The sequence below is a fragment of the Chrysoperla carnea genome, chromosome X (assembly GCF_905475395.1).
Source record: "Chrysoperla carnea chromosome X, inChrCarn1.1, whole genome shotgun sequence".
NCBI lineage: Eukaryota > Metazoa > Arthropoda > Insecta > Neuroptera > Chrysopidae > Chrysoperla > Chrysoperla carnea.
The window spans coordinates 37,754,931-37,778,941 of NC_058342.1; the positions used below are offsets into that span (position 1 = coordinate 37,754,931).

Here is a 24,011-nt window from a genome sequence, read left to right on the forward strand (position 1 = left end):
TTTTTACCGATTATCCCTACTTCGTGAAAAACATATCTGTTATAGTTTAGGAAAAATTCGTAATTAAAACATTTTTTAGTTAGTTTCATGAAAGTATCTAGTTAAAAGAAATTATAAAATAGTTGATCGAAAATCAAAAATAATTTACAATTTTGTTTAAAATGACAAGCCAGACATGTTCAAATCATCCATCAGAATTGGAAATTGGAAAAACTGTCAGTGAATATAAATATTCAATCAAAATAAAAAATTTTTAATGGATTTTGCTTGTTATGTAATATCGGTAGTGTAGGTAGTGTATCGGTTGTACATAGAGAAGTGCTATGCAATGCTGAAAGCTGCAAATTGTAGCCATAAAATGCATATATACATACATTTTTAATGACTTTTAGGGCGTAGTCATCATATGGTCATCGTCATTAAATGATTTCGAATAGTTACATAATATTTTGGTGTATATATATGTGTGTATGTGTGTATGTTGTGTATGTATGTATGTGTGTACAATGATTTGTAATCACGTAATCTGCGCAACATTCGAGTTGGACAAGGACCGACCTATGTCCTATATGAATACGAACACAGGAAGAATGCGTACACAGAAATATTGTTTTCGATAGGTTTTTCGGAGAACAATGATACAGAATATATTGGCATCTCTGTTTAATAGTTTATATAGATAGATACATTACAACTACATATACTGTTATATAAACATGAAAATGACGGTTATAATGAACGCACACACATGGAGGTAACATGGAGTATGAGAGATCATTCGACACGAGAGGACACGATGAGGGCGAGGACTGTACGGGCGACCGGTGACGGGACGGAACGGGTAACCGGGTGTATAGGGATGTATTTTCACTAGAGTTTGCTAGGGAATTGGTTTTGTACGTGAAAGGGGGTTTTTCGGAGGTATGGTAATAATGATTGAAACTATATGGGAAAATGAATTTATCGATTAGGTTTACACATTATACGATTGTTATTATTAGTTACATAACTATATGTTTATATGGAGTGGACGGACATTCATTAAGGGGTTGGGGGGTAAGGTGGTTAAGTGGGTGATATAGTTATGTTGGTGTGAGAGATGGGAGGGCTACCTAATAGGCAGCGTTTGTTTTTCTAAAAAACAACATCACAACTCACTAATTTTTCAATAGTTTCAATAGTGGGTTTTGAAATTTAATTGGTTCGGTTGGTTTTATTGAAGAGCAGCTCTAGCCAGCTCTATATGTGGGTATATCACAGCTCAGAGGAGCTACATTTATTTTATATAATATAAATTGATTTTATGTTTATTATAAACATAATTAGTATATTATTATTTATTATTTATTGAATTCAAACAGTTATTTCGAAATTTAATTAAAATTCTTTTGGATAACTCAAAATTTTTTATTTTAATAACAAAATTTTCACAAATATTTAATTCTAGTTTATTTTTGACGACAGGTTTTTCCAAGTATTATCGTTAGCAAAATGAACATCGAATTGGTCATACTACTAATATCGATTCGTAAAACAGGCCGTGGATAGAGTTTGGCGCTATATTGGATCATTTCCGATCATAACTGATTTTCTTTTTAATTTTCACGAATTTATTTTAAGTGTTATTTTTGGAATTTAAATATTTCCAAAGGTTTTTCTTTATCACATGAAATAAATAAAGATTGATTGACCTAAATGATTTTGATTTGATTTGAGTAGGAGTGGGAATGCAAGTGCAATCCTTTTGTTGGTGAACAGTTCACCGTGTACTTTTGTGTGTACTGTGTAGGTACTTAGGTACTTTGATCCGGTTCCTCGCTATATAATTAATAAATAAAAGTTAAAAAGTAAATGTATTATGTTTATGTTATTATTTGTAATGTATTAAGTTGTATAAGTTGACGATCGACTAACATGAATTCATTTTTTTTTAATCAAAATAATAGTAATTTTTTGATAAATATAAAAAAGAACGTTTTTTATGCATCACAGATTATTTAAATATAATTCTTGTGTAAAATTGATGATAGGTTGCAGTAATTCAACTATTCACGTCATGTCCATACCGTAACTACCTATAAACACTAAACGCACTGCACTGCACTGCACTGCACTGCACTGCACTCTTAACGCATTGCAAGCTAAATATTTTTTTAAATCTATCTTCATAAAAAAATCTTTTTATTCCGTTCTTTTTTGGAAACGTCCCTAAAATCCGACGAAACTTAAACATTTGCCATGCATTTTGAGAATATTTTGAAAATAATTTACAATCTGCCAATTTAAATTTTTTGTCCAAAGTTTATGTATTAGTTATGTCATAATAAATATCCTAATCAAACCAAATAAAAGTAATGTACAAAAATATTGGGTTGGCTAAGAAGTATGTCTTTTTTAAACTAATATTATAATTAATTCATAAAGTAGAGAGTTAAAGTAGCTTTAATAATTCTTTAAATAATAAAACAAGTATTTGACTTCTAAGATAGTATCATGAGAGAAAAAGATGCGAGCCTCTAAAAAATCGCCCTAATATGAAGATTGTTATGCTCAAATAATATTAAAGACATTGGAATGCAATCTCTCCATAAATAATGAATACATAGAGGTAAAATAAAAAATAATTTGAATTTTTGAATGAAAGGGTTGAAAAAAAAAATTAGTTAATATTTGGAATGAAATACACAAAGACAATGGAATCGTCAAAAAAAGAACGTTGTTTACAAGGAAATAATAATTATTTTCAAAACATTAAATTTTTATTAAGAATAAATTTGTCCGAAATTATAATCAGAAGACAAAAAAAATTCAGAGCGCTCCGAAAAAAAAAATTTGATATACTTTGCGTTGCAGAACTACATTGCATATATAAAGAAAGACAAAGAAACAAAAGCACGAGAACAAAGACAAAATACATTTTATGATTCCTTAATGCTTTATACAACAAACTTAATGATACGAGAAAAATTGCGGTTTTTTTTTTATTCGCATAAATTGTGTATCAACCCTTCTTTTTTTTAATTTTATCATCGTGAAAATATTATTTTGAAAAATCGTTCGATATTCGTAGAAAAAAAATGGTAAGTAGTGTTAGTGTTCGTTCAGCCAGCATCAACATTATACACTTATACAGTCCGGTCCATCTAATGAGTAGGAAAACGTGGCTAGAATTTTTCATCATCTAATTTTTCTCATCACCTTTTCATATGTATAAGGAAAATTATAAGGAAAAATTTTAGTATGGTTCACAATTATTACTAAACGTATTTATATCATTTTTAATGAAACATTTCATTTTAGAATTTCTTGATTCTGATTTAGAATTCGAGATGTTCAAGAGTTGAAAAGGGTTGATTTTGCTAATAAAAATCCACCAAAAATATGCAGATGATTTAATCGTCAAATCAATGCGATGTTTGTATTTATTTGGATTAAAGCTTTATCGAAATGTGAATCAAATAAAGTTATTCGATTTTTGACTTTTATAGGACAATCGACTTCAATTAACGATTGAATTCGTAGTTTTTGAGATCGCTAAAATTTTTGTATAAATAACAATATCGAATTCTTGTTTTTCATACATACATATAAAGAGATGTTGCCGCTTCACATAAATGTTGAACAGAATTAATGATTGTATTTTAAGACTGGGGGATTTTAAACGCTAATTTGAAATATTGGACACATTATTTTTACCATACAATATGATCTCTGGTTGGTTATTTTAAAAAGAAAATTATTCATCATGCTTTTTTTTATTATAAATTTGCAGGTACTGTCTTTAAGTTTCATTTCTATAGCTGTAGCTGTCCCTACGCCCACTCCAACTCGATGCATGTCATAACGATTCAGTCGTTTTTCTAACAAATATCATTGTATTTTTATTCAAAAAATTATTCTTAGTTTTTCCGTAAAATATTAGAAAGACTTTTTCGAAGTTTTACAGACTTTCTCGAAAGTTCTAAAATATTCCGATATACTTCTCTTCTCAAATCGTGTTATTATAAAAATCCACTATCAGATATTTTGTTTGAAAAAGTTCAAGTACTTTTTATGCTCAAAATAAATATAAACTCTATTGACTTCCCATGGCTTCCACTATTTAATTAAAATAATAACAGGATATTTAAACAGATTGTCAATAAAAATTTTTTAAATCGTGTAACAAAAAATCCCATTATCATGAAAATTTAGTCTAAAATCTATAAAAATGATTAAATTTGTTATTAAATATTTAAAAAGGTCAAAAAGCTTTAATTAAGCTTCAATAAAAAAATCATTTTTGTAAAAACGATAAAATTTAGTGTATAGAGTTTTGTTTTTTTTAAAAAAAAAAAAGGTCGTACAAGGTTGATGCTAAAGGTTAGAAAAAATTTTTTGATAAAATTAATTATCAATTTTCTAATAATTTTTATCAAACTAATATTTTTTATTCAAATATTTTTTTCTCTTCCCATTCCAATGTGGGGGTGTTGTGAGTTGTGTGTATGTGAACATAGTTGTACCTCCACCCCCACCCCCACATAAACATTGAACAACAGTTTACATCAATTGTGTTTATGTTTGATTTTACCCTAGTTTTTATTTTTCATAAATTCATATTTTTTTATGAAATATAGATTGGTGGATGGGTAAACTTGAATAACCAAATAATCTAGTCACCCACCTCCAACCTCCAACCTCCAAGCATGTCACCATGTCACCCCCCGTTATTTAAATGTGTTATTGTTAGTCTGTCTTCTGTAACCCCTTTGGTAAAAAAAAAAATAACAAGCATGATGTCTCCGTAGCAGATGAGCTTATAAAAAAAAGGTACGCAATTGTGCGCTTATAATTGTATTGATCAAACATTACAAATTAATGTCAAATCAAGTTAATTACACTTTTTTTTTTATCAAAACTTCATTTTATAGGTTTTTTTTATTCGATATTTGTCAACATATTTAGTTCTTTCATTTCATTTCCCTCATTCTTTATTTTTATTTTTACATTTTTAACTCACATTTTAAATTTAAAATTTATTTTTTAGAAATAGATTCGAGATTTACGCAAGCTTTTCCCGAAATTCATTAAAATCTATTGAATTGAAAATCTACATGGGAATATCAGTTACGTATGTGTGACATGTATGTATGTGTAATGTGATAGAGTAATCAATACTGTCTATGCGTGGTATTTCAACAATTAACTCAGTCAATTGTTTGTTTCCATTTGTTATAATCAAAGTTCAGAATCACAGTCACATGTCGAAGGTTGTCAGCTCAAAGTTCCGAGAAATCGGGAAAAATTTATCTAATTTTATCACTAAATTCGAATACTAATCGATATTTTTGATGCGTAGGTACTCAAGGACTGCCTAGAATTGTCGAATTTATCGGAGGATGAGAAACAATATCTTTTTTTTTTAACTAAACTCTGGAGAATTTATGTTGATAACGGGAGTCGGGAGTGTCTCTACCAAATATGGAGAGGTGATAGCCCAAATAATGTCTAAAACCACTTTTATTGAAGAACATCCCGCGGATTATTTGGGAATAATTTTGATATCTATATAAGTATATGAGAATACTGCAATTCGTCTGTCTCTCCCAAAACACATTTTCATTTCGGTAAGATAAATGAAAAACCAGGAAAAATTATTAGAGGATCAAATGAGAGTTAAAACCAGTCATAAAAAATTTCAATTTTCGATTTATGGAATACACAAAGTTTTATGAAATTGAATAAAAAATTGAGTCATATGGATTGCAAATATAAAAAGAAAACATGTCTTTTAAACGTGAATTTTTTTTATCTAATTGGACTTTTGAATCTTAAAGTTCTAATAAATAATTATTTGCATTTAGAAAAAAATAAAAAAAATCGTCTTTTAAATAAAAATTACATCACTATTTCTAAAAAAAAAATTTTATTTTGCATGGAAACTAAATTGCTAGATAATATTTTTTATCCTATTTCAATATCAAATTTCGACCTCGAAAAATCTTAAACGTAAAGGTAAGCAAAAATGTGCAATAAGTATTCGGAAATTTTTTTTATGCGGTTTAATTGAATTTATGATATATTTATTTAATTTATATTTAGCAAAAAAATTTACTATCTTATCTAAGTTATATTTGAAAAAAAATTAAAAATTTTATTAAAATATGTTTTAGAAAAATATATTTTAATAAAAACTTGTATATAAATATTTTACTATACAAGACCGATTTTAGGACAAAGCAAGTCATGTGTTAGTCAAACTGTGTCAAATCACTAAGAAAAACGTAAAAAGTATTAAAAAATAAAAATAGTACTTTTGAATACTTGTGGACAAAACTAGAAGTGTTTCTGAAATCGGATGTAGTCGGTAATTTTTTTATTACGACCTACATTTTGCATGAAGTTTTTATCTGAAAACAATAATATAATAGTTTTTTTTGTTCGAATAAAAGTTTTATTTTTATTTTTCGAACTGATAAAAAAAACATATTTTTTTTTTTTATTTAATTTTTCCAAACAGACACATGTTCATTAAAAGCAATTGAAAATGACCTTGGAAGGAGATAATTTGTTTGGAAAAAATATTATTATATAAAAATTTTCGAACATTTAGCGAAGAGTAATATATCTCTGATGACTTCATTCTACGTCAAAAAAGACAGGAATTGAGGGGTGTAAATATCTATTGTTCCCAGAATGGATTAATTTTCAGCTAGAAGTATGAAATTTTATATCAGATAATAAATGTATTTCCGTGATAATTTATTCTAGAAAAGCTTGGAAAATAGAAACGATCAAATATCAATTACAAACATGATTTAATTAAAAAAATAAAAATAAATAAAAAAACAAGAAAATTGTTTTTAAGAAAGAAAAATATGTAGAATCAGATCAAAAGAATAATGAAAATTATTTTGATAAATAAATTACAGTCAAAATCGGTTATAATGACATCGGATCAAACAACATATCAGTTCGACGAAACGTCCAAATTTTACTTATTTGAATATTATTCGCTTAATTTTAAGTTTTATTTAATGAAGTTAATTTATTTTGAGTTTTAGACAATATTTGAATTCGGTGCTATAATTAGATTAAATTTACTACTTCCCGACTTCCTGGTTTATCTCCAGACTTCCCGGAACTTTGAGGTGACAACCTTAACTGATTACTTATCTTTGACGATTAATATTAGCGAATTGCTGAAGGAAATGGAGCTATTGCTTTTGTACTAATGATGAAATTTTGAAAAAATTTCTTCAGCGTTAAAAAATGCTACAAGATCTTTGAGTCCATTTAATTAAATATATTAAACAGTGATTAGGTATTGGATAAAAAGGCCTAAAGATAACTTTAGGTCTCGTTAATACGTCATCGTTATAAACGGTTTGGACTGTAGGTACTTGTTTGAACTGTAAAGGAGTTACAGTTACAGTTACAATTACAGCTAATAGCTTACAATGAATGTAATGTTTTGTAAGTGTTTGATTTGTTATTTTTACTGAATATTAAAAAAATGAAGAAAAAAAGAGTTGGACATAAGAGTTGAGGAACAACTTGAATTGAAGTTATTCTCCAGTTTCTTTGTAAGAAAAGAAAGAATAATTAAATTTCTTTAAATGTCCTTTACTTTTACATTACAGTTTACAGTTTACAGTTTACGGTTACTCATACTGTTCACCGTATCACACCGCACCGCACCGTTCATATAAAATTATTAAAGAATGTGAATCATTATTTTTATATAAAAATGAGCATTATTTTTTTTTACATTTTTAGACACTCCATAAAAATTGTAATAAAATTCGACTTAAAAACTTTTTCAAAGCTTTCTCTACATATCATGTGTATCAGTATTCACTGTTACTCCTACTTCAAATACTATTCAATATGGGCACGGATTCTTAACTCATTCATAAAACCATCACTCATTTCTACAGTCCTTTGGGGATAAACCAAAAACCCAAAATTTTCATAAAAAAGAAAATTTGCTTGTTATTTTAATAATAGAGAGAGTTTTTTTAATAATCCTCACGGCCATTTTTAACAAATTTTCATTTTCCATTATTATACTTTGAATAAACGTGAATCAGCTAATTTTTACGGGGAACGCAAATGGAATATTAATTTTTTTGTGTACGGGGGCTTCTTCATAGTTAAATAGAACAAAATTTTCTTGATGGAAATTTTATAACTAAATTTGTTAAAACAAAGTTGACCTATTTTTGACCATAGAAATATCCCATTAGAAAAATTTCTTAAAACATTGGTTTTTTCAGAGAATTTTGCGGGTAAAGTGTTTTGACCTGTCAAAGATGAAAAGTAAATTTTTGTAAAGTTTGTAAAATGTTGAGAACATGGTTTTGACTGATCTGTAATCAGAGTGAAGAATAACTGTTTCATTTATAATGGATATAATATGAACTAACCCTTTAAGAGTATTTTTTTTAAACCCTTTACAAGAGATGTTGTTTATATGATGATAATTGCATATTAGAAAAATAGGGGTGGAAAAATCAAGAGAATAATAATACAAAAAGCTGTGATTTTTTTTTCTGTGTACTCTAAAATCAAATCGCATTACTGACCTCTTTAATATGAAACGAACTTTTTCATTTTGAATAATCGATATTTTGTTTGTTTTATTTTTAATTTTTCTTTCTTTTTTTTTGCTTTGTATTTTCCTTAACATGAGAAAATTACTTTTCAATATGTATCACATTACTTCCATATAAAAATCGGCCAACAATTTTTTACGATTTCGATTACTATTCATATTATATTTAGAATATAACTTTGACTTAAATTCGGATGTTCTAACACGAGTTATTAAGGTTACATGATCGGACCGTACAAGGAAATTTTACAGTACTATCTAAATTTTTATGTAGAGGTTATGATTTAGCTAAAAAGTTGAAGAATATTCAACGCGATTAAAGATTACCGAACGGTTGACGCGAGTGCTGGCAAGTTAATTACTAAAATTGATAATTTGAACGTAAAATGTGTAACTTCAGTCAAAATTTGGTCAGCACAAGTTCAAATATAAATTTTTACTACATAACTACATAAAAATTCATGATAAATCAGATTCTTATCTATATTATTGGCCTTAATGAGCGATCAACCTTAAGAGATTAAAATAAATGAATTATGGAAGTAGGTAGTTTTTTTAAATTTATGTTCCTTTTTTTGTGAGTATTTAATAAAAATATCTAAGTACATGTATTGTGTATTCAGTATTACATAATATGCATTGAGAAACCCCTACTCCTTGATCCTGAGGGATTGAATGTGTAGGGATGAGTGTAAGATAGCCTGGACTATCATAGTACTGACTACTGACTACTGACTAGTTAATGGTCAACGCGAGTTTATTCAAGTGAGTGACTTTGTAATAAAATTAAAATTAAATTTTTCTCATCTTCACAATTTTCTTAGAAGATTAATAATGTATCAGTTTATGTAGGAGAACTACCCTTCAGAGTAGCCTGCTGCCTCGTAGAACCCTCATACCCACTCACAGGGTATGGATCGCCTTCAATCTGTTTATATATCAGAAAGCATGAAAGCTTAGTTTTTAATATACAAATTACATAATGTCAACGATTTTGTTTTTTTATTTTTTTTTTACAACAAATATTTTTTAATAACAAGAAAAACAGTAGAAAAAAAATTAAGAAAATTGTTTGAGATATTTGGTTAATTAAATTTTCCTTGAATCTATATCTGAGTGCTTCATTTGTTTTTTTTTCTAGAAAAAAAGCTCTCAATGCTTTTTTATTGACTCCCTCACTCAATGTCTGTTAGATTTATTTAAAGATTATCACATACATCCCACCCTTAATACACCCCCTTACTAACCCCTTCAAATGTCTATCGTTTTTAAACAAATTGAATGATTGATTTTCTCTTTTTAAAAATTTATCGATTTAAAACTGTTGAAGATTTTTTTTTTACAGAGTGATTCAGAAATTTACAAAGTGTCAAAGTAAGACAGATGCATTTTAGTGTATAAAGTCAAACCTGAATAAGCAAAAATAATTGGTAGGCCCCTTCAATTAAACTTTCGACTTGATAGGGAAGGTCGAGGAATTATTTTTGTTACTAAAAATTTATCAATTGAAAACTGTTAAATAAAATGAATGCGGTAGAAATAGAACTAGAAATAGAAATAGGGACTCACCAGTATGAAGTCGGGTATGTTGTTGGACATGTGATAATTGTTTGAATCTTCGATCACAGTAAGAACATTTGTATGGTTTTTCACCAGTATGGACTCGTATATGTTGGACCTGAAAAAATCAAAAACATGGGCCGTAGAAAATTTGATGATAAAAAAATAAGTAACGCTTACCAATTGGTGATTTGAACTGAAACTTTTCAAACATTGTTGGCACTGATGTGGTTTTACATCCGATCCAAGACTTCCAGGACCACGGCCTGCAAGTGATGCAAGATTCCCTGCAAGGCTATTCACGCCTAATTCTCTGGCATGCATTTGCATTGCGTTTTTGTGCATTAAAATCTATATGAAGGAAAATAGAGAAAAACCAAACTCAATTATTTCAAATATTATTGGAAAAACGAATCTTATTTTCTTTTGTCGCATTTTAGTTTATCCGCTAAAAATTTATTATATTCTATGAGTTATTCACATAGGAAAATTGTGTACAGTTTTTAAAGAAATTGTGAATTAGTTACAAAAAATAAAAAACTAAGCATTTCAAAAGTTACAAACCCCGAAGATTAAGAATTAGACTGGATAGAATTATTTGGAAACTATGGACAATTTTTTTCAAATAAAATTCATGAAAAAAGTTTTAAAACTCACCAATATGTAGCAGCAGGAATAACAGGAATGATATAATGCTATTCATAGTTTTGAAACACCGGGTAGGGAAAAAAATTGCTCATATGAATGTATATATATAAACATAGCAGTAATTCTAACAGTTAAGTATTTAACAATAAATTTCGAACACGGGGACACATTCTTTTGAATTTCCTATTCCGGAAAATATAAATAACTTGATGAAGGAAAAACGTCCCAGACATTAAAAAAGATAACTAATACTATTTAATACTTATGTTTTGTATAGTACGATGGCACATGCGAAACAAGGATACCATCATACATCCACCGTTCATTGTCTGTCTCAGTCTAATATGTTTTATTATTTTCATATTTTTTGAATAAAAAATTTTTTAGCTTTTGTTTGAAAACATGATTTAGATTTTTCAAATAGATTATCATATTCGGTTTTTTTTTATTGTTGTCTCTCTTTGTTGCAATCGAACCGCATAAAATTAAGAACTAACAACAATATGCTAAATTTTTAAACATACCCGCAGCGTTACACACATTGTTTTTATATAATTCGCTTTTTATACTTCAAAAATTTGCAAAGAAATCACATAAAATTTTTGGGTATGTTTTTTGGTTAGACCCAACATTTGTTTTACAAATTTCTAATTTTTGGTAATATCTTAGAAAATATAGATACACCCAATTGTTTTTTAAACAGCAAAGACAAAAATTTTCGTTGATAAGGACTATTGATAAGGAAAATTGAAAATTGAAAATTGATAAGGACCATTTTTATATACAGAAAAATTGATCCGGTAGTTAAATGATATCAATGATAACTACATTGTCAATCGAAATACGTATTTTTGAAATAAGGTAATTAATCTAGAAATTGGGTTATTAAAGTTACACTTAAGTTAACTTTAAAAAGTGTATAATGAAGCGGTTTCTAATACGCTATTAAAAAATTAACTAAAAATAATTGAAGCAGATGTTTCGGTTGAATTGAAATTAGATGAAGGTAAACGTAAGTGAAAGTGTAAAAATTTCGATTCACAAAAGGAAGTAAATAGTTTTTTTTAATCGAATTTGATGTATATATAAAAGTTTAGCTTCTCAATCAAACGATTCGACGTACGAGGTATAATTAAAACACTTCAATACATTGAATTCAGTATCCTCAGATATCAGCTGTGGTGTGGCAGTGGCCCTCTTGGTATTAGTGTAAGTGTGGACGCGAACGCCTTACGTTACGTTACATTACGATACCTATTCTATACGTAACAACTAATATTATTTCCGTTACGGTAATAATCACTTACTCAGTATAATCGGATTCTTTAATAAAAAAAAGTTTAATCAAACTTGTCTAACTAACTCTTTTATTTTACAGAAATCGAATTGCATTTATGAAATTAAAAAATGAACACAATATCGTAAAGTATTCAATAAAATTTTTAATAACGCTTGGTAAAAATTAAGATTTTCCTTTTTTTGAAACGGAGTTCCTTAACACGGTTTACCATAGTAAAATAACTGGTAAAAATCGTCACGAAACCGTGTGAGGTATGATTTGAATTTGTACTATATCCATGGCAACCCCTACATGTTTACCTACTTGACACTAATAAAATATTTACCTTCACGAATATGTGATTTAATTGGATAAAGTTATTTTAGCATCGACGCATGATTATAGTCCAGTTCATAAAAACATGGCACTATTTGTGACGACAATTATGTTACTGTACACAATACTTAGATATAGTGTATATATACATTCAATAAACACGAAAAGTTTTTTTTTACCGTTTCAATTATAAACAAATAAACTTGAATTTCATCAAATTCTTCACAAAAATTGGTTTGTGAAATTAAGAAAATCAATAAAAAAGGTAATGAAATGGTTTAGGTATTAATATGAATTGATTTGGAATCGATAATGATTGTAAAGTAAGTAAAGTAAAGTAAGGTAAACTATAGTTAGTAACTGCAACTGTTTATTACGTGGGTGAAAGGCGATATAATCGGACAACTTATATAATTAACTTAGATTAAAAAAGAGTGTTGTGTAGAGCAAGCAGCAACGAGTTAGTTGAACGAATGCTATCAGAGTTAGAGTTAGAGTTAGAGTTAGAGTCAGAGTAGGTCTAGAGTACCTGCGTACGTATTAAACATATGCTCAACCTAACATACTCAATTCAACGTTATGTATCTATTATATAAAAATATCAAAAATTAAACGACAGTGGCGGATTTAAAGTATTTCGGCTGTCACGTGACTAGTCAGCAAGACAATTTATATGCCGTAAATGGTTTAAAAATATCGTAAACTAGGCAATTTGCATAAAGTAAATGTAAAAAAATGCTCTAAAAATATCGAAAAGCCTCAGAAATCAAAGTTTTTTTATGTTTTATTTTTGGGAAGTTCCGTAAGGTAATGTTTTGTTTTTGCATAAACAGAATCTGTGATAAATTTGATGAAAATTTGTTTATTTTGTTTTTTCTTAAAACCGACACTGATTCGACAATAACATAACATACTCGTTATGTTACATATTATTATAAAAACACAAAAAATTAAACGGAACGATTTTAATTAAAAATTTTAAATTCGAACATTTTTAAGTGTAGTGGCCAACTCTCTAACACGAAGCACAAGTGGAAAGCTGTGCTTGGTGAGCGTGGAGAGCGCACAGTTCTTTAATTAAAAATACATTAAGTTAAAAGAAAAAAAATTATTTTAAGAATTGTAGATAAGATGTGAAAAATGAAATATCGCGTAAAAAAGGAAGGGTTTACTTACATCTTTACATATACCTTCTGTTTTTTATTTTTAATAGGAAAACTGTTATGATAACTTTCATAAGGTGGAAAAATCGTATTATTTTAAAGAGATCAGTTGTAAATAGTCTTATTTTCTTTTTTGTAAATATTTCAATTCTTAAAAGTATTTTCTTAAAAACATATTGCAATTCAAATCTAACAATGCTTTTAACTACACGACTACGATTATACTTTATGTGTATTGTATATATTGAGTGACCTCCATAAAAACGTTTTTACTTCAAATTGTAATGAACGGGAATCAGTTTTAATATCAGCCTGATTTCAATCAGGACATACCGGTTTCTTACATTCGGATTAGTTGTTATGAAGATCAATTATACCAACAACAAAAAATTATTGCGCAAGTAATAATTTAAAAGACAAAAATCTGAGAAAGAAAAGAAATTCTTGTTCACCGTTTAATATTTCTGAACCAAGAAAACCATTTTTTCTATAGGCGCTTTCGAAAGAAAAATTCTTCAAAAATTCAAAATGCACAATATTCGATTTTTAGAAAAATGTGTTATTTTTTTCAATCTCTGAGAGAATTCGCTTGGTTAACGAATAACGTTGATTTCACACAATAATTTGGGTCGATAACGAACGTTGGATGAGACACTGAAAAAATTTTAGGAGAAAAGCTAACATAATATAACTATTACTGTTACTGTTACTGTTATTGTTACTGTTACTGGTACTGGTACTAGAATAACTACACAAGTTCAGTTGATCCCAACCAAACTCATTCCATTTGATTTTCATAAAAGTTTTTCCCTCTGTCTTCATGATAACTCTTTAAATACTTTTTACCTTTCGTTAGAAAAAATACTTTTTAATACCGTGATTATTGTCATGGGATCCTATACTTCAATATTTATCTGTATGAAATATATATCAAGCTATACTCAGTTTTAATTCTTAATTAGTCCGTTTCCAGTTGCCCGTCCATGGATACGATAATTCAAAAACGAAAAGAGAAAATTTGTGAAGCGTGCTCAGGCCATAGAAAGTGAGGTTGAGTTCGTAAATGAGCAACACATTGGTCAATTTCCAGGACCCATCTAGTGAATCGTTACAGATAGAACAAAGATTTAAATATAAAAACTTTTCTCCTCTAAAAAAAATAATTTTTTTTAAATTCAACACTTTTCTACAATTTCAACAATTTCAATTTTTAGTTCAACATTATTTTCACCAGTTAAATGTGGAAGCGCAGGGAATATTAAAAGATATCTCTTTTTATATTAAAAGTTTCAAAATGTATGAGTTCCTTGCGCTTCCACCATAATGTATATCTTTTTGTATATTGAATATAGCGATATGTAGTTTCCATGTTCAATATCGATATTGATCAATATATTGATCATTTAAGGAGTAAATTGAAATAATAATATCGAACTATTAAATTTGATACAATAAAAATATTCAACGATAAAAAGAAATGAAATATTTCAATTTGATTTTGAGTTGGTTTGTTGGAGTTGGGTGTTGGAGTATAGGATCCCTTTACAACTGACTGTCGTTGTCGCTGTGAATGGACCACTTCAGTAGTCCAATGTCGTTTATGTATAAAAAGCTACCTATACACTTTTTTAATCAGCGCTTGTCTACTGTTTTAATTCGTCATTATATAAGAATTTTCATGTAACTTTTCTTCTTCCAAATTGAATATTTTCTGTAATTTTTATGTTTTTTTTTCTATGTAAACCCCCTTTCTACCATTCCTTGCATCTCACCAAACCCTCCTCTCTATCAAGTTTTTTATATGCAAGCTTTAATTTTAATAATTTAATTTCATTCACTTGAAAATGTATAAAAAAAATATTATTATATCGCACTTTTTATACTTCTTATAGAGCGTTTTTTTTATTTTTTTATTCAAGATAAATTTTACAAGATTAATAAGATCGTTTCGTTCCCTCTTTAAAAATAAATAAAGATTTTAATCCATTCTTAAATAGATAGCTTAATTCTATTATTCAAGGTGTTTGCTTTGCTTTGGGTTCTTGTACGAATTCATTTTATCTAATCTTCGATCATTTGAACTTTTAATTGATGTTTATCAATCCAGTAAAAACAAATGAAAACAAATAATGGACTGAGTTAATTGTTGAAATACCATGTAAAGACAGTCTTGATTACTCTATCACATTACATATACATACATAACTGATATTTCCATATAATACATACTATACAATTTACGCCCTCGCGAATGAGCGGCTTGTTTTACTCGAACACACCAAAAAAAAAAAAAACAAAAACAAAAATATTGTAATAATTATGAAAATATTTTTATTTGTATAAAAGACACACTTATCGCATGAACTAAATCAAAATAAGAAGCGAGTTCACGCATGTCATTTAAAACAAGAACTGTCATTTGTTTGTTTTTTTTTTTATTATTCATCATATTTCTTGTACCCATTTCAAAATTTACTTTTTTATTTATTAATGGATTTTATTTCCCAAATTACGAAAAAAAATTATCATTATATAGTCTTAGCTAATTAATTTAGATACTGCAAAAAAAATTCGTAGCGTAGGAGCTGATTAGATCTAACAAGAAGATATTTTGGACTCAAAAAAACAATCGCCTGTGTTCTGTATAAAACTGACGCTGAAAATATAATGAATATAACTCAAACAGATAAAGGAATATCTTATTTAAACGAATATAAATGATTATAAATTTTATCTCAAATTGAAAAAAAAAATGAAAAATTCTTGATAATTTGACCTAATTTACAAGAAAAAAAATTATTAGAATCATATAAACTCAATATAATTACTCATCATTTGAATAAAATAAGTTATTGATTAGAAAAATGAATTTTATTTATAGTTTAAAACTCACTTTATTTTATTTATTAATTCTTTAGTCATTAAAACATACCAAAGCTTTTTTTTTTTTAATTCAAGAATTAACTTTTATAAAGATTTTATTGTTATTGATATTAAAAAAATATATAAAAAAAAATTATTCAATCTTTTTTTTTTATATTTATTTTTATTTTTTTTATTATTTTAAATCAAAACTTTCTAATTTTCAACACAGAAATTTATTATTTTTAATTTTTTTTTTTTTTTGAAAGGGCAGAGATTGTTCTTTTTTTTGTTCCTAGTACGTTTGTCTTTAGCATAGGCGCCCGTAAAGGAGGTTAACACGAGGAATTTGCTTCCCCGGAAGAAAAGAATCTATGAAAAAATTTCCTAAGGGCATACTGACAAATGGCATGTGATCAAATTTTCATTCTGAATAGTGTAAACTTGGCCTAGAGATACCTAGAGCAAAAACAGATCGAGTTGGAGAGTCCCAACTATGTTCATTGGATTTCAAAATTTGTTTGTCTAAAGACAACTGGAATACCGCAAGGATCAATTTCAGGACCATTTTTAACTAATCATATTAATTTTTAAATCATTAAAATATGTTTCAATTATAATTTAGTCATCTAAAGCATGAATTATGGAAATTTAATTTGGAGGAAAAAAGTAAATTGGGACACTAGACGGGCCCATTAATTTTGATTCCTAAATTATTTACAGTATTATAATACGTACTTCGATTATAACTTTATCTGTTTAAATTATATTCATTAGCTTAGATGGTTTTACTACATGGAAAAAATTGTTTTCTAGGTTCAGTAATATTAAGCGGAAAATATTTCCCTCGAAAAATATTTTTTTCTTCCTTTTAAATTCTTACATCAAGAAAAAATATGGTTGGTTGAAATCATTGGTAAGAATTGTTTCGAACTTTAAAAGCTTTATATTTCTATAGCAGTTATTTTTTGTTTCATTAGCATACCCGTGTAAAATATCACACAAGAAAAATTAAACGTCTTTTGAAATATATCATATAAAAAATATAAAATCTACGATAAGAAAAAGGAAAATTTCGTAATGATGAAGTACACGGAAGTTTTCATTTACACAAATAATTATAGTAATTCATTTTATAAAAATATATGAAAAAAAAAAAAATTATCTCCCAACTCTATAATAATCAGTTTGAATAAATATACAATGATTCTCGTCCGAAACCCACTCAATATGAGTTCACGTCATGACTTAAATATAAAAAAAAAACTACATTAAAATTTGGATTACAGTAAAACCAGTATGTGTGTGTGCGTTTTTTTTTAAATATCGACAACAATGTTATGTTTGGAGTGCGCATGTGTTGTTTTTAAACGGAAGAATATTATTAAATTAGATAGAAGACAAGAAATGATTGAATAAGATGAATTAATCAAAATTAATAATGGTTTAATTAATTTAAGGAAATTACAATACAATAATAGCTCAAGCTCTCATGTTACAATTACAATGTGATCATAGAGATTTGTTCATAGTCCATCAGGACTATGAGTTACATTGTAGTTAAGGGGAAGTAATTAACTCAAAATAATTAATTAGCGGGTATGTAAAATTATATTTTAAATTAATATACGTATTTCGATTTGTAGTTAGTCATCGAGAACTAATTTAAAATTATTAGAGGAAAAAAGCGCAACTATAAAAATTTAAAAGAATAATTGAGATACCTCAAGGATCTTATTTGGGGCCTATTTTGTTTATTATTGATGTAAATTGTAAAGATTCTTGTTTGGATGTTTAATAACATTTTTATGTCCGATAAAAAAATGAAAAAAAAAGATAAAGTAAGTTAACTGACCTAGGACAAAATATAATACATAAACACCAACCAACACTTCAACTGCGTAAAATTATCAAGTGATTTGATTTTGGATCGAATTGATCCTTGAAATAAAAAATAAAATCATTCTGGATCGTATTCTGATTGTTCAGCATTTAAAAAAAAAAGTTTTATGTACGTACACTTGTACATATATAAATATTAATATTTTATTATGACTTAAGTATACATTGGACCTAGGTTAATATGACTCAAGTTAAGTATGCTAGCTAAAAAACACAAAATACTTTACCTAAAAAATAGCTTCGATATTCATAGTGTAAATCAAAAATATGGCACTCGAAATCACAAAACACATTTTAAACAAATTTTAATCAAAAGAAAATTTGTCGTTTCGTTCCCAGTAAAAATTTTATACCAAAAACGACAAATTTCAAAAAAAAAAAATAAAAAAAATAAAACTTAAAACTAGTTCACATTGAGGTTCGTTCACATATTGAGTTTGTAAAAAAAAAATTTGAGCGCGCTAAGAATTTTTTATCATTGCAGTCATTTATTTATTATTTAAAAGTTGGAAAAAAAAATCTGCTTTGAAGTTCTACACAGATTTTTCATAACTGCGAATCCTGCAGTTGTGTACCATGCGCTGAGTAACAATTGAACAAAGATAGTTATATATGCATTTATTGCACAAAAAGTGCATTTATTTTCATTGATTGTGTTGGACAAGGATGTTGAATATATTTAAAATATATGTAAAATTGAACATGGTCTCTTTGTTTTTTACATACTTTTAGCAGTTTCATTTATATTTAACATGAACATTACTTAGCTTTATTGTTACTTAGCTTAAGTATTAAACAAAGATAGCAAGAGTACATAAAATGAATAACGATGTTACTTCTTCCGTAATATTTAAATCTTACATCCTTCTTTAATAAAAAATAAATTCAATTCAAAATTGAATTTCAACCACGTGTAGTTAAAGGATAGATATATTTATTACAATTTAAGTTAAAAAGAGATAGATGCACATACATAATATAAATATATAAATATATGCATCTCCAAAAGTAAATGTTACTGAGAGATGATATATCGTAAACACAGAAACAGTTTGAGGGCGATCTTGAGATGTACCTTGAATTCAATTTTTTATTTAACACGTTCAAAGTCCTGCAGAATTTACTTTTGCACAAATTCGAAAATTTGTAATTTGTGAGTAACACTTCAGATATATTTTTTTATAACCTTGTTGGGTTTTTTAAACTCGCGCAAGCCCCACAAACTGGCCTTCATGCTTTTAAAAATAAAATTTCATATTTATATTTATAAAAAAACATTTTTTTTTTTTCATATTTTTTATTTGTATTAATCCGACATGGTGATTATTAATTTCTTTTTTTTTATTTACGTATCGATATGAAGGGTGTCAATTATTTTAGGGGTTGTTTAACAATACATGTAGTTTTTTTTTTTAGGTAAATTTTGGGGGTGTGAAATCTGAATGGAACTGCATAAAAAATGAGTTAAATTTGGTAAAACGATTAAAGTTAAGGGTGTTCAAATTGTAGGGTGGTACCGATAATCATTGGTTAATACCAAAGGTAAATATTAGGGGGACACTTTTTTTTTTAGGGGTGACATTATTTTTTTTATTTGTAAATAGTAAATGAATTGATAAAGAGCTGGTGATTATTTAAATTTGTACCGTCACGAGTTTCGTTGCAAAAAGATTATAAAGAAAAACGAAGGAAGGTATCCAAATTTGAACAGCTTTTTCCAAAACTAGTCTTTTAATGCCCGGGCTTCGATTTTTAAAATAGAAGTCATCAAAATACCTCAAAGTGATATTTATCTCGGAACATAAAATTACTCGTTGTATAAAATATAAATATTTATGGTGGAAACGCAAGGAAGTCATACATTATGATACTTTACGTGTAAAAAAGGATATCTTTTAATATTCCTTGCGCTTCCACATTTTAGAGAAATGATCGTGACATTAGACAATTTTAGCAAACAAATTAAAAATAAATTCATATTGAACCTAATAATGTATGTAAAGAAAAATGAGCCTCTGAATCTGAAGAAATAAAAAATTAGTGATTATCTTGATTTTCACCGACATGAATTAATTTTATTGAATAATAAAATGTGGGTCTTAAAAATAAGCCATAATCAAAGAACGTGCTATTCAAAAATTTATTTGGCATTCCTAAATATTTCAATTTTATTGAAAAACTTGAAATTTTGATTTGAACCTGTTTTGATAGTTTTTGTACGCGTTGCGACTACCGGCTCTCTAACCAAAAACAGTTGATTAAAATTAAATGAGGCATATGAACTTACAATAAAATTTAACTTGCAAATTTTTGAAAATAAATTTTGAATAATTCAAATTGAAAGCAGCGCGAACGCGGCGTGGCGCGCATTCACTTATGTGTGAGCGAGCACGATTCAATGTTAGTAGATACGTAACGTACTCCAAGTCGCATGTATAAAAAATAAATTTCAATTTTTATATTTATTTTTTTTATATTTATTTTTTAATAAATATAAAAAAAAATAAAAAATTGTATACACTGACCTAAGCCAAGTAAATTTATATTGCGCATGACTATTGACTAGGACAGCTCAGTACTATGTAGTATGTAGTATGTAACTACATAGCTTAACTTACTTAGCTTAGCTTAGCATGTTGTTTTATTCGGCTGCCTCGACTCGGCTGCATTTACGGACTTAATACTGAATATATAACGAATATAATATAATATAAGTATAAAACCCCGTTTATACATCTCACATATACATGCATGTGTATGCGTTGCATAAGTACTCCACTTCACCCCCGCATTAGCCCAATATGTTGTGTGATATTTTGCAGCCCTTTACAGCACTTCCCCACTTGATCCATGTGTTTTTATAGTAAGTGTACGTATAATTTCAACTGAAAACTCCTACTCTTTTTACGAAATGTGTATTTGAAAGAATTCAGTGTGCTGTGCAAGTAAACTTAGTGTCAACAAGAAAGAGAACATATGACTTAATGCATGTCTTAAGTATATATCTATCTTTGTTCAATATGAACGCACTGCACCGATATATTTTAATATTCGATGTTATATGCAATGTTTATTAAAAAATCCTTGTTTTTTTTTTAAGCAAATAATTCTTTTATACTTTAGTTTGGGTTCATTGACTGAAAAAAATATATTTTTTTTTTTACTAAATCAACATACATTCTATGATTTATTCGAGTGTCGAGTGTGATGGGTGTGTTGGGTGTCATTGGGTGCTGAACATATTACAACACCCCATCAAGAAATCTAGAAAACACACCATCATTTACCAAACACCCACTCTCATACCTCATCAAAAATCATGCCATTGACTTATAATTATCAACAACTTACAATTTAAGAAAAAACTCACATTTTCATTCGACCTAATTCGTAATATAATTCGTTTCTCTTAACACCTACTTGAAATGAGCAATCAACACAAGAAAATCATTTTTCTAATATATGGAAAACTGTGAACTGTGAACTGTGAAATGACACTCTAAAGCTAGGGATACAATCAACAAATTTTCTTTCTGTAATATTTCCTTTCATCGATATTTAGGACGTTCATTGAATCTAATATTTTAAATTTTCATTTCGGGGTGAAAGCCTATTTGAAATTAATTTTGTAGGGGATTTGAACTCGCTATATTTGGCATTCGAGAATGTTTAATTTAAAAGCTCGAAATTTTTTATGGGTAGTATGGGTGATTTACTCAAAAAATATGTCGTTAAAATTACATCTCAGGTATGTAAATTTTCATGCAAATTTTTAAGAAAAAATCATTGAAAATCTGTGGGGACTGGAAAATATGTATATCCTTATCCGTATATTCACTTTGAGTAAAGTTGCCTACCAGGTTCTGTTCAAAAATAATTTGCTTTAAAATTTTCCGTAAAATTTTGTATTTTTCTTACATTTCAACTTTTAAGAAAATTAAAGAAAATTCCAATAATAAAATACAACAAACTGAACGCAGGCAAAGATGCATGGATGTGTTTTCCATCCCGATTGGTTCATTTGAAAGGAAATTAATTTTTCTAGAACACGACTAATAAGAAAATTTTGAATTTTTCTCTCTGTATGTAATAAAATGAATTTTTTTCCCATAATAATTATTTTAAAATCACCGAAAATATCGATTAATTTTCCATTTCGTATATAATTTGAGTGCAATTAAAGATTCGAACTGGTAGCTAAGTATTATATAAGTATTAAGCTTTTATTCAAAAAATAAGATAGGGGAAACATTATTAACCGGAAACGGACTAAAATAGGGTGTGAATCCAACAATTTTAAAACAGTTTCCTTTCCACCAATTACGTGTCTATCTCATTTCATTTGATTTTCTTATTCTTTCCTAAATAAATGATATTTGAGAGAAAAAAAAAATGGAAAAACAAATTGAAATCGATGAAGCGTGATCAAATACAAGCATATAGAGGGTTCGTTACTATTTCAATAAATACAGTTTGATTGAAAAGACATCAGTCCAGTCCAGTTGGGTTTGGGTCGATACATTTACATTTATAAATTTCACTAATTAAGTATTCTTCACTAAGTGGTTTTAAAATGGAAAATTGAAAATTACTACGTAAAATGATAATATTTTTAATGCATTTTCCACATAGTTTATCATGATTTTGATGGAAAATGTAATTATTCAATTGGGAAAATTTATTGTCAACTTATTTTAAATATTAATGCTGTTTTAAAATTATCTACATTTGAACTTTGAACTTTGTTCAATAGCTAACTAATTGTGTCTCAATATCCTTTAAAATATCGTCTGAATTCGTCCCTAGCTGAGATGAAACAAGAAATCAAGAATAGAAAACTTTTTTCGAATTTGGAATTTTTCTTATGAGTACACCGTTAAAAAAACTTGGAAATTGAATACAAAAAAGGTTTCAAGAATATTCGTCTTGAAATAAAACTTGAATGCATAAAAACAAGCATCATATAAAAAAGTTCGATATATGCGTTCAGAAAAAAGCAAATGAAAGTACTTAAAAAAGTTTTTCCAATAAACACGAGTTAATAAGATTAGTGGTCCCTAAATTACACAAATATTTAAAAAAAAAAGTTGGTGTAATTGAATTTAGTACGATTGAAATAATGTGTCTGTATGACAATTGGCTACTCTAACTCGAAACAGAATCATTCTTTTTAAAGTACGTGACCACGACATCACAAAACTTCCATAATAATTATGTACTTTTTAACTTTTCAAACACTAAATTTTGTCTTATATAAATATCGTTTATTAGATATCAAGATAAATCGGAAAATAATTATTTTTTGATGAAAAAATTATCTTCGAATAAGATTTGATTGGTAAATTGGGAAAGATCTTTGATTTGGAATGCCACAAGTAACAAGCTGGGGGCCTACCTATCTTTCATAGTTGAATCTCAAGTAAACTTCTTAGACAATCAAGTGATTACTTTGTGAGAAAATTTTTATATTTACAAATGAACTACAATTATTTTTATCAAGTTTTAGTTTCGTAGGTAACACATGGGCGGATTTTGGGGTCGTTTTAAATTATTGTACATTTTTTGGTTTTACCTCCCAACCAGCAAACAAATTATAACGTGCGATAAGGAACATGTCACCTCTCTTTCCATCTAGTAATGCATAAAATGCTAGTATCTAATT

General features: G+C 27.7%; 1 protein-coding gene across 1 annotated transcript in view; it reads right to left on the reverse strand.

Moving 5' to 3' along the window:
- The window catches only part of LOC123302151, a 53,652-nt gene that overhangs the window by 20,903 nt on the left and 8,738 nt on the right, over positions 1-24,011 (reverse strand). The window contains exons 4-5 of the mRNA XM_044884962.1: positions 10,340-10,510; positions 10,169-10,277 (exon numbers count right to left, since the gene is read on the reverse strand). Coding sequence (XP_044740897.1) covers positions 10,169-10,277; positions 10,340-10,510 — 280 coding nt within the window. The remainder of the gene's footprint in view (positions 1-10,168; positions 10,278-10,339; positions 10,511-24,011) is intronic.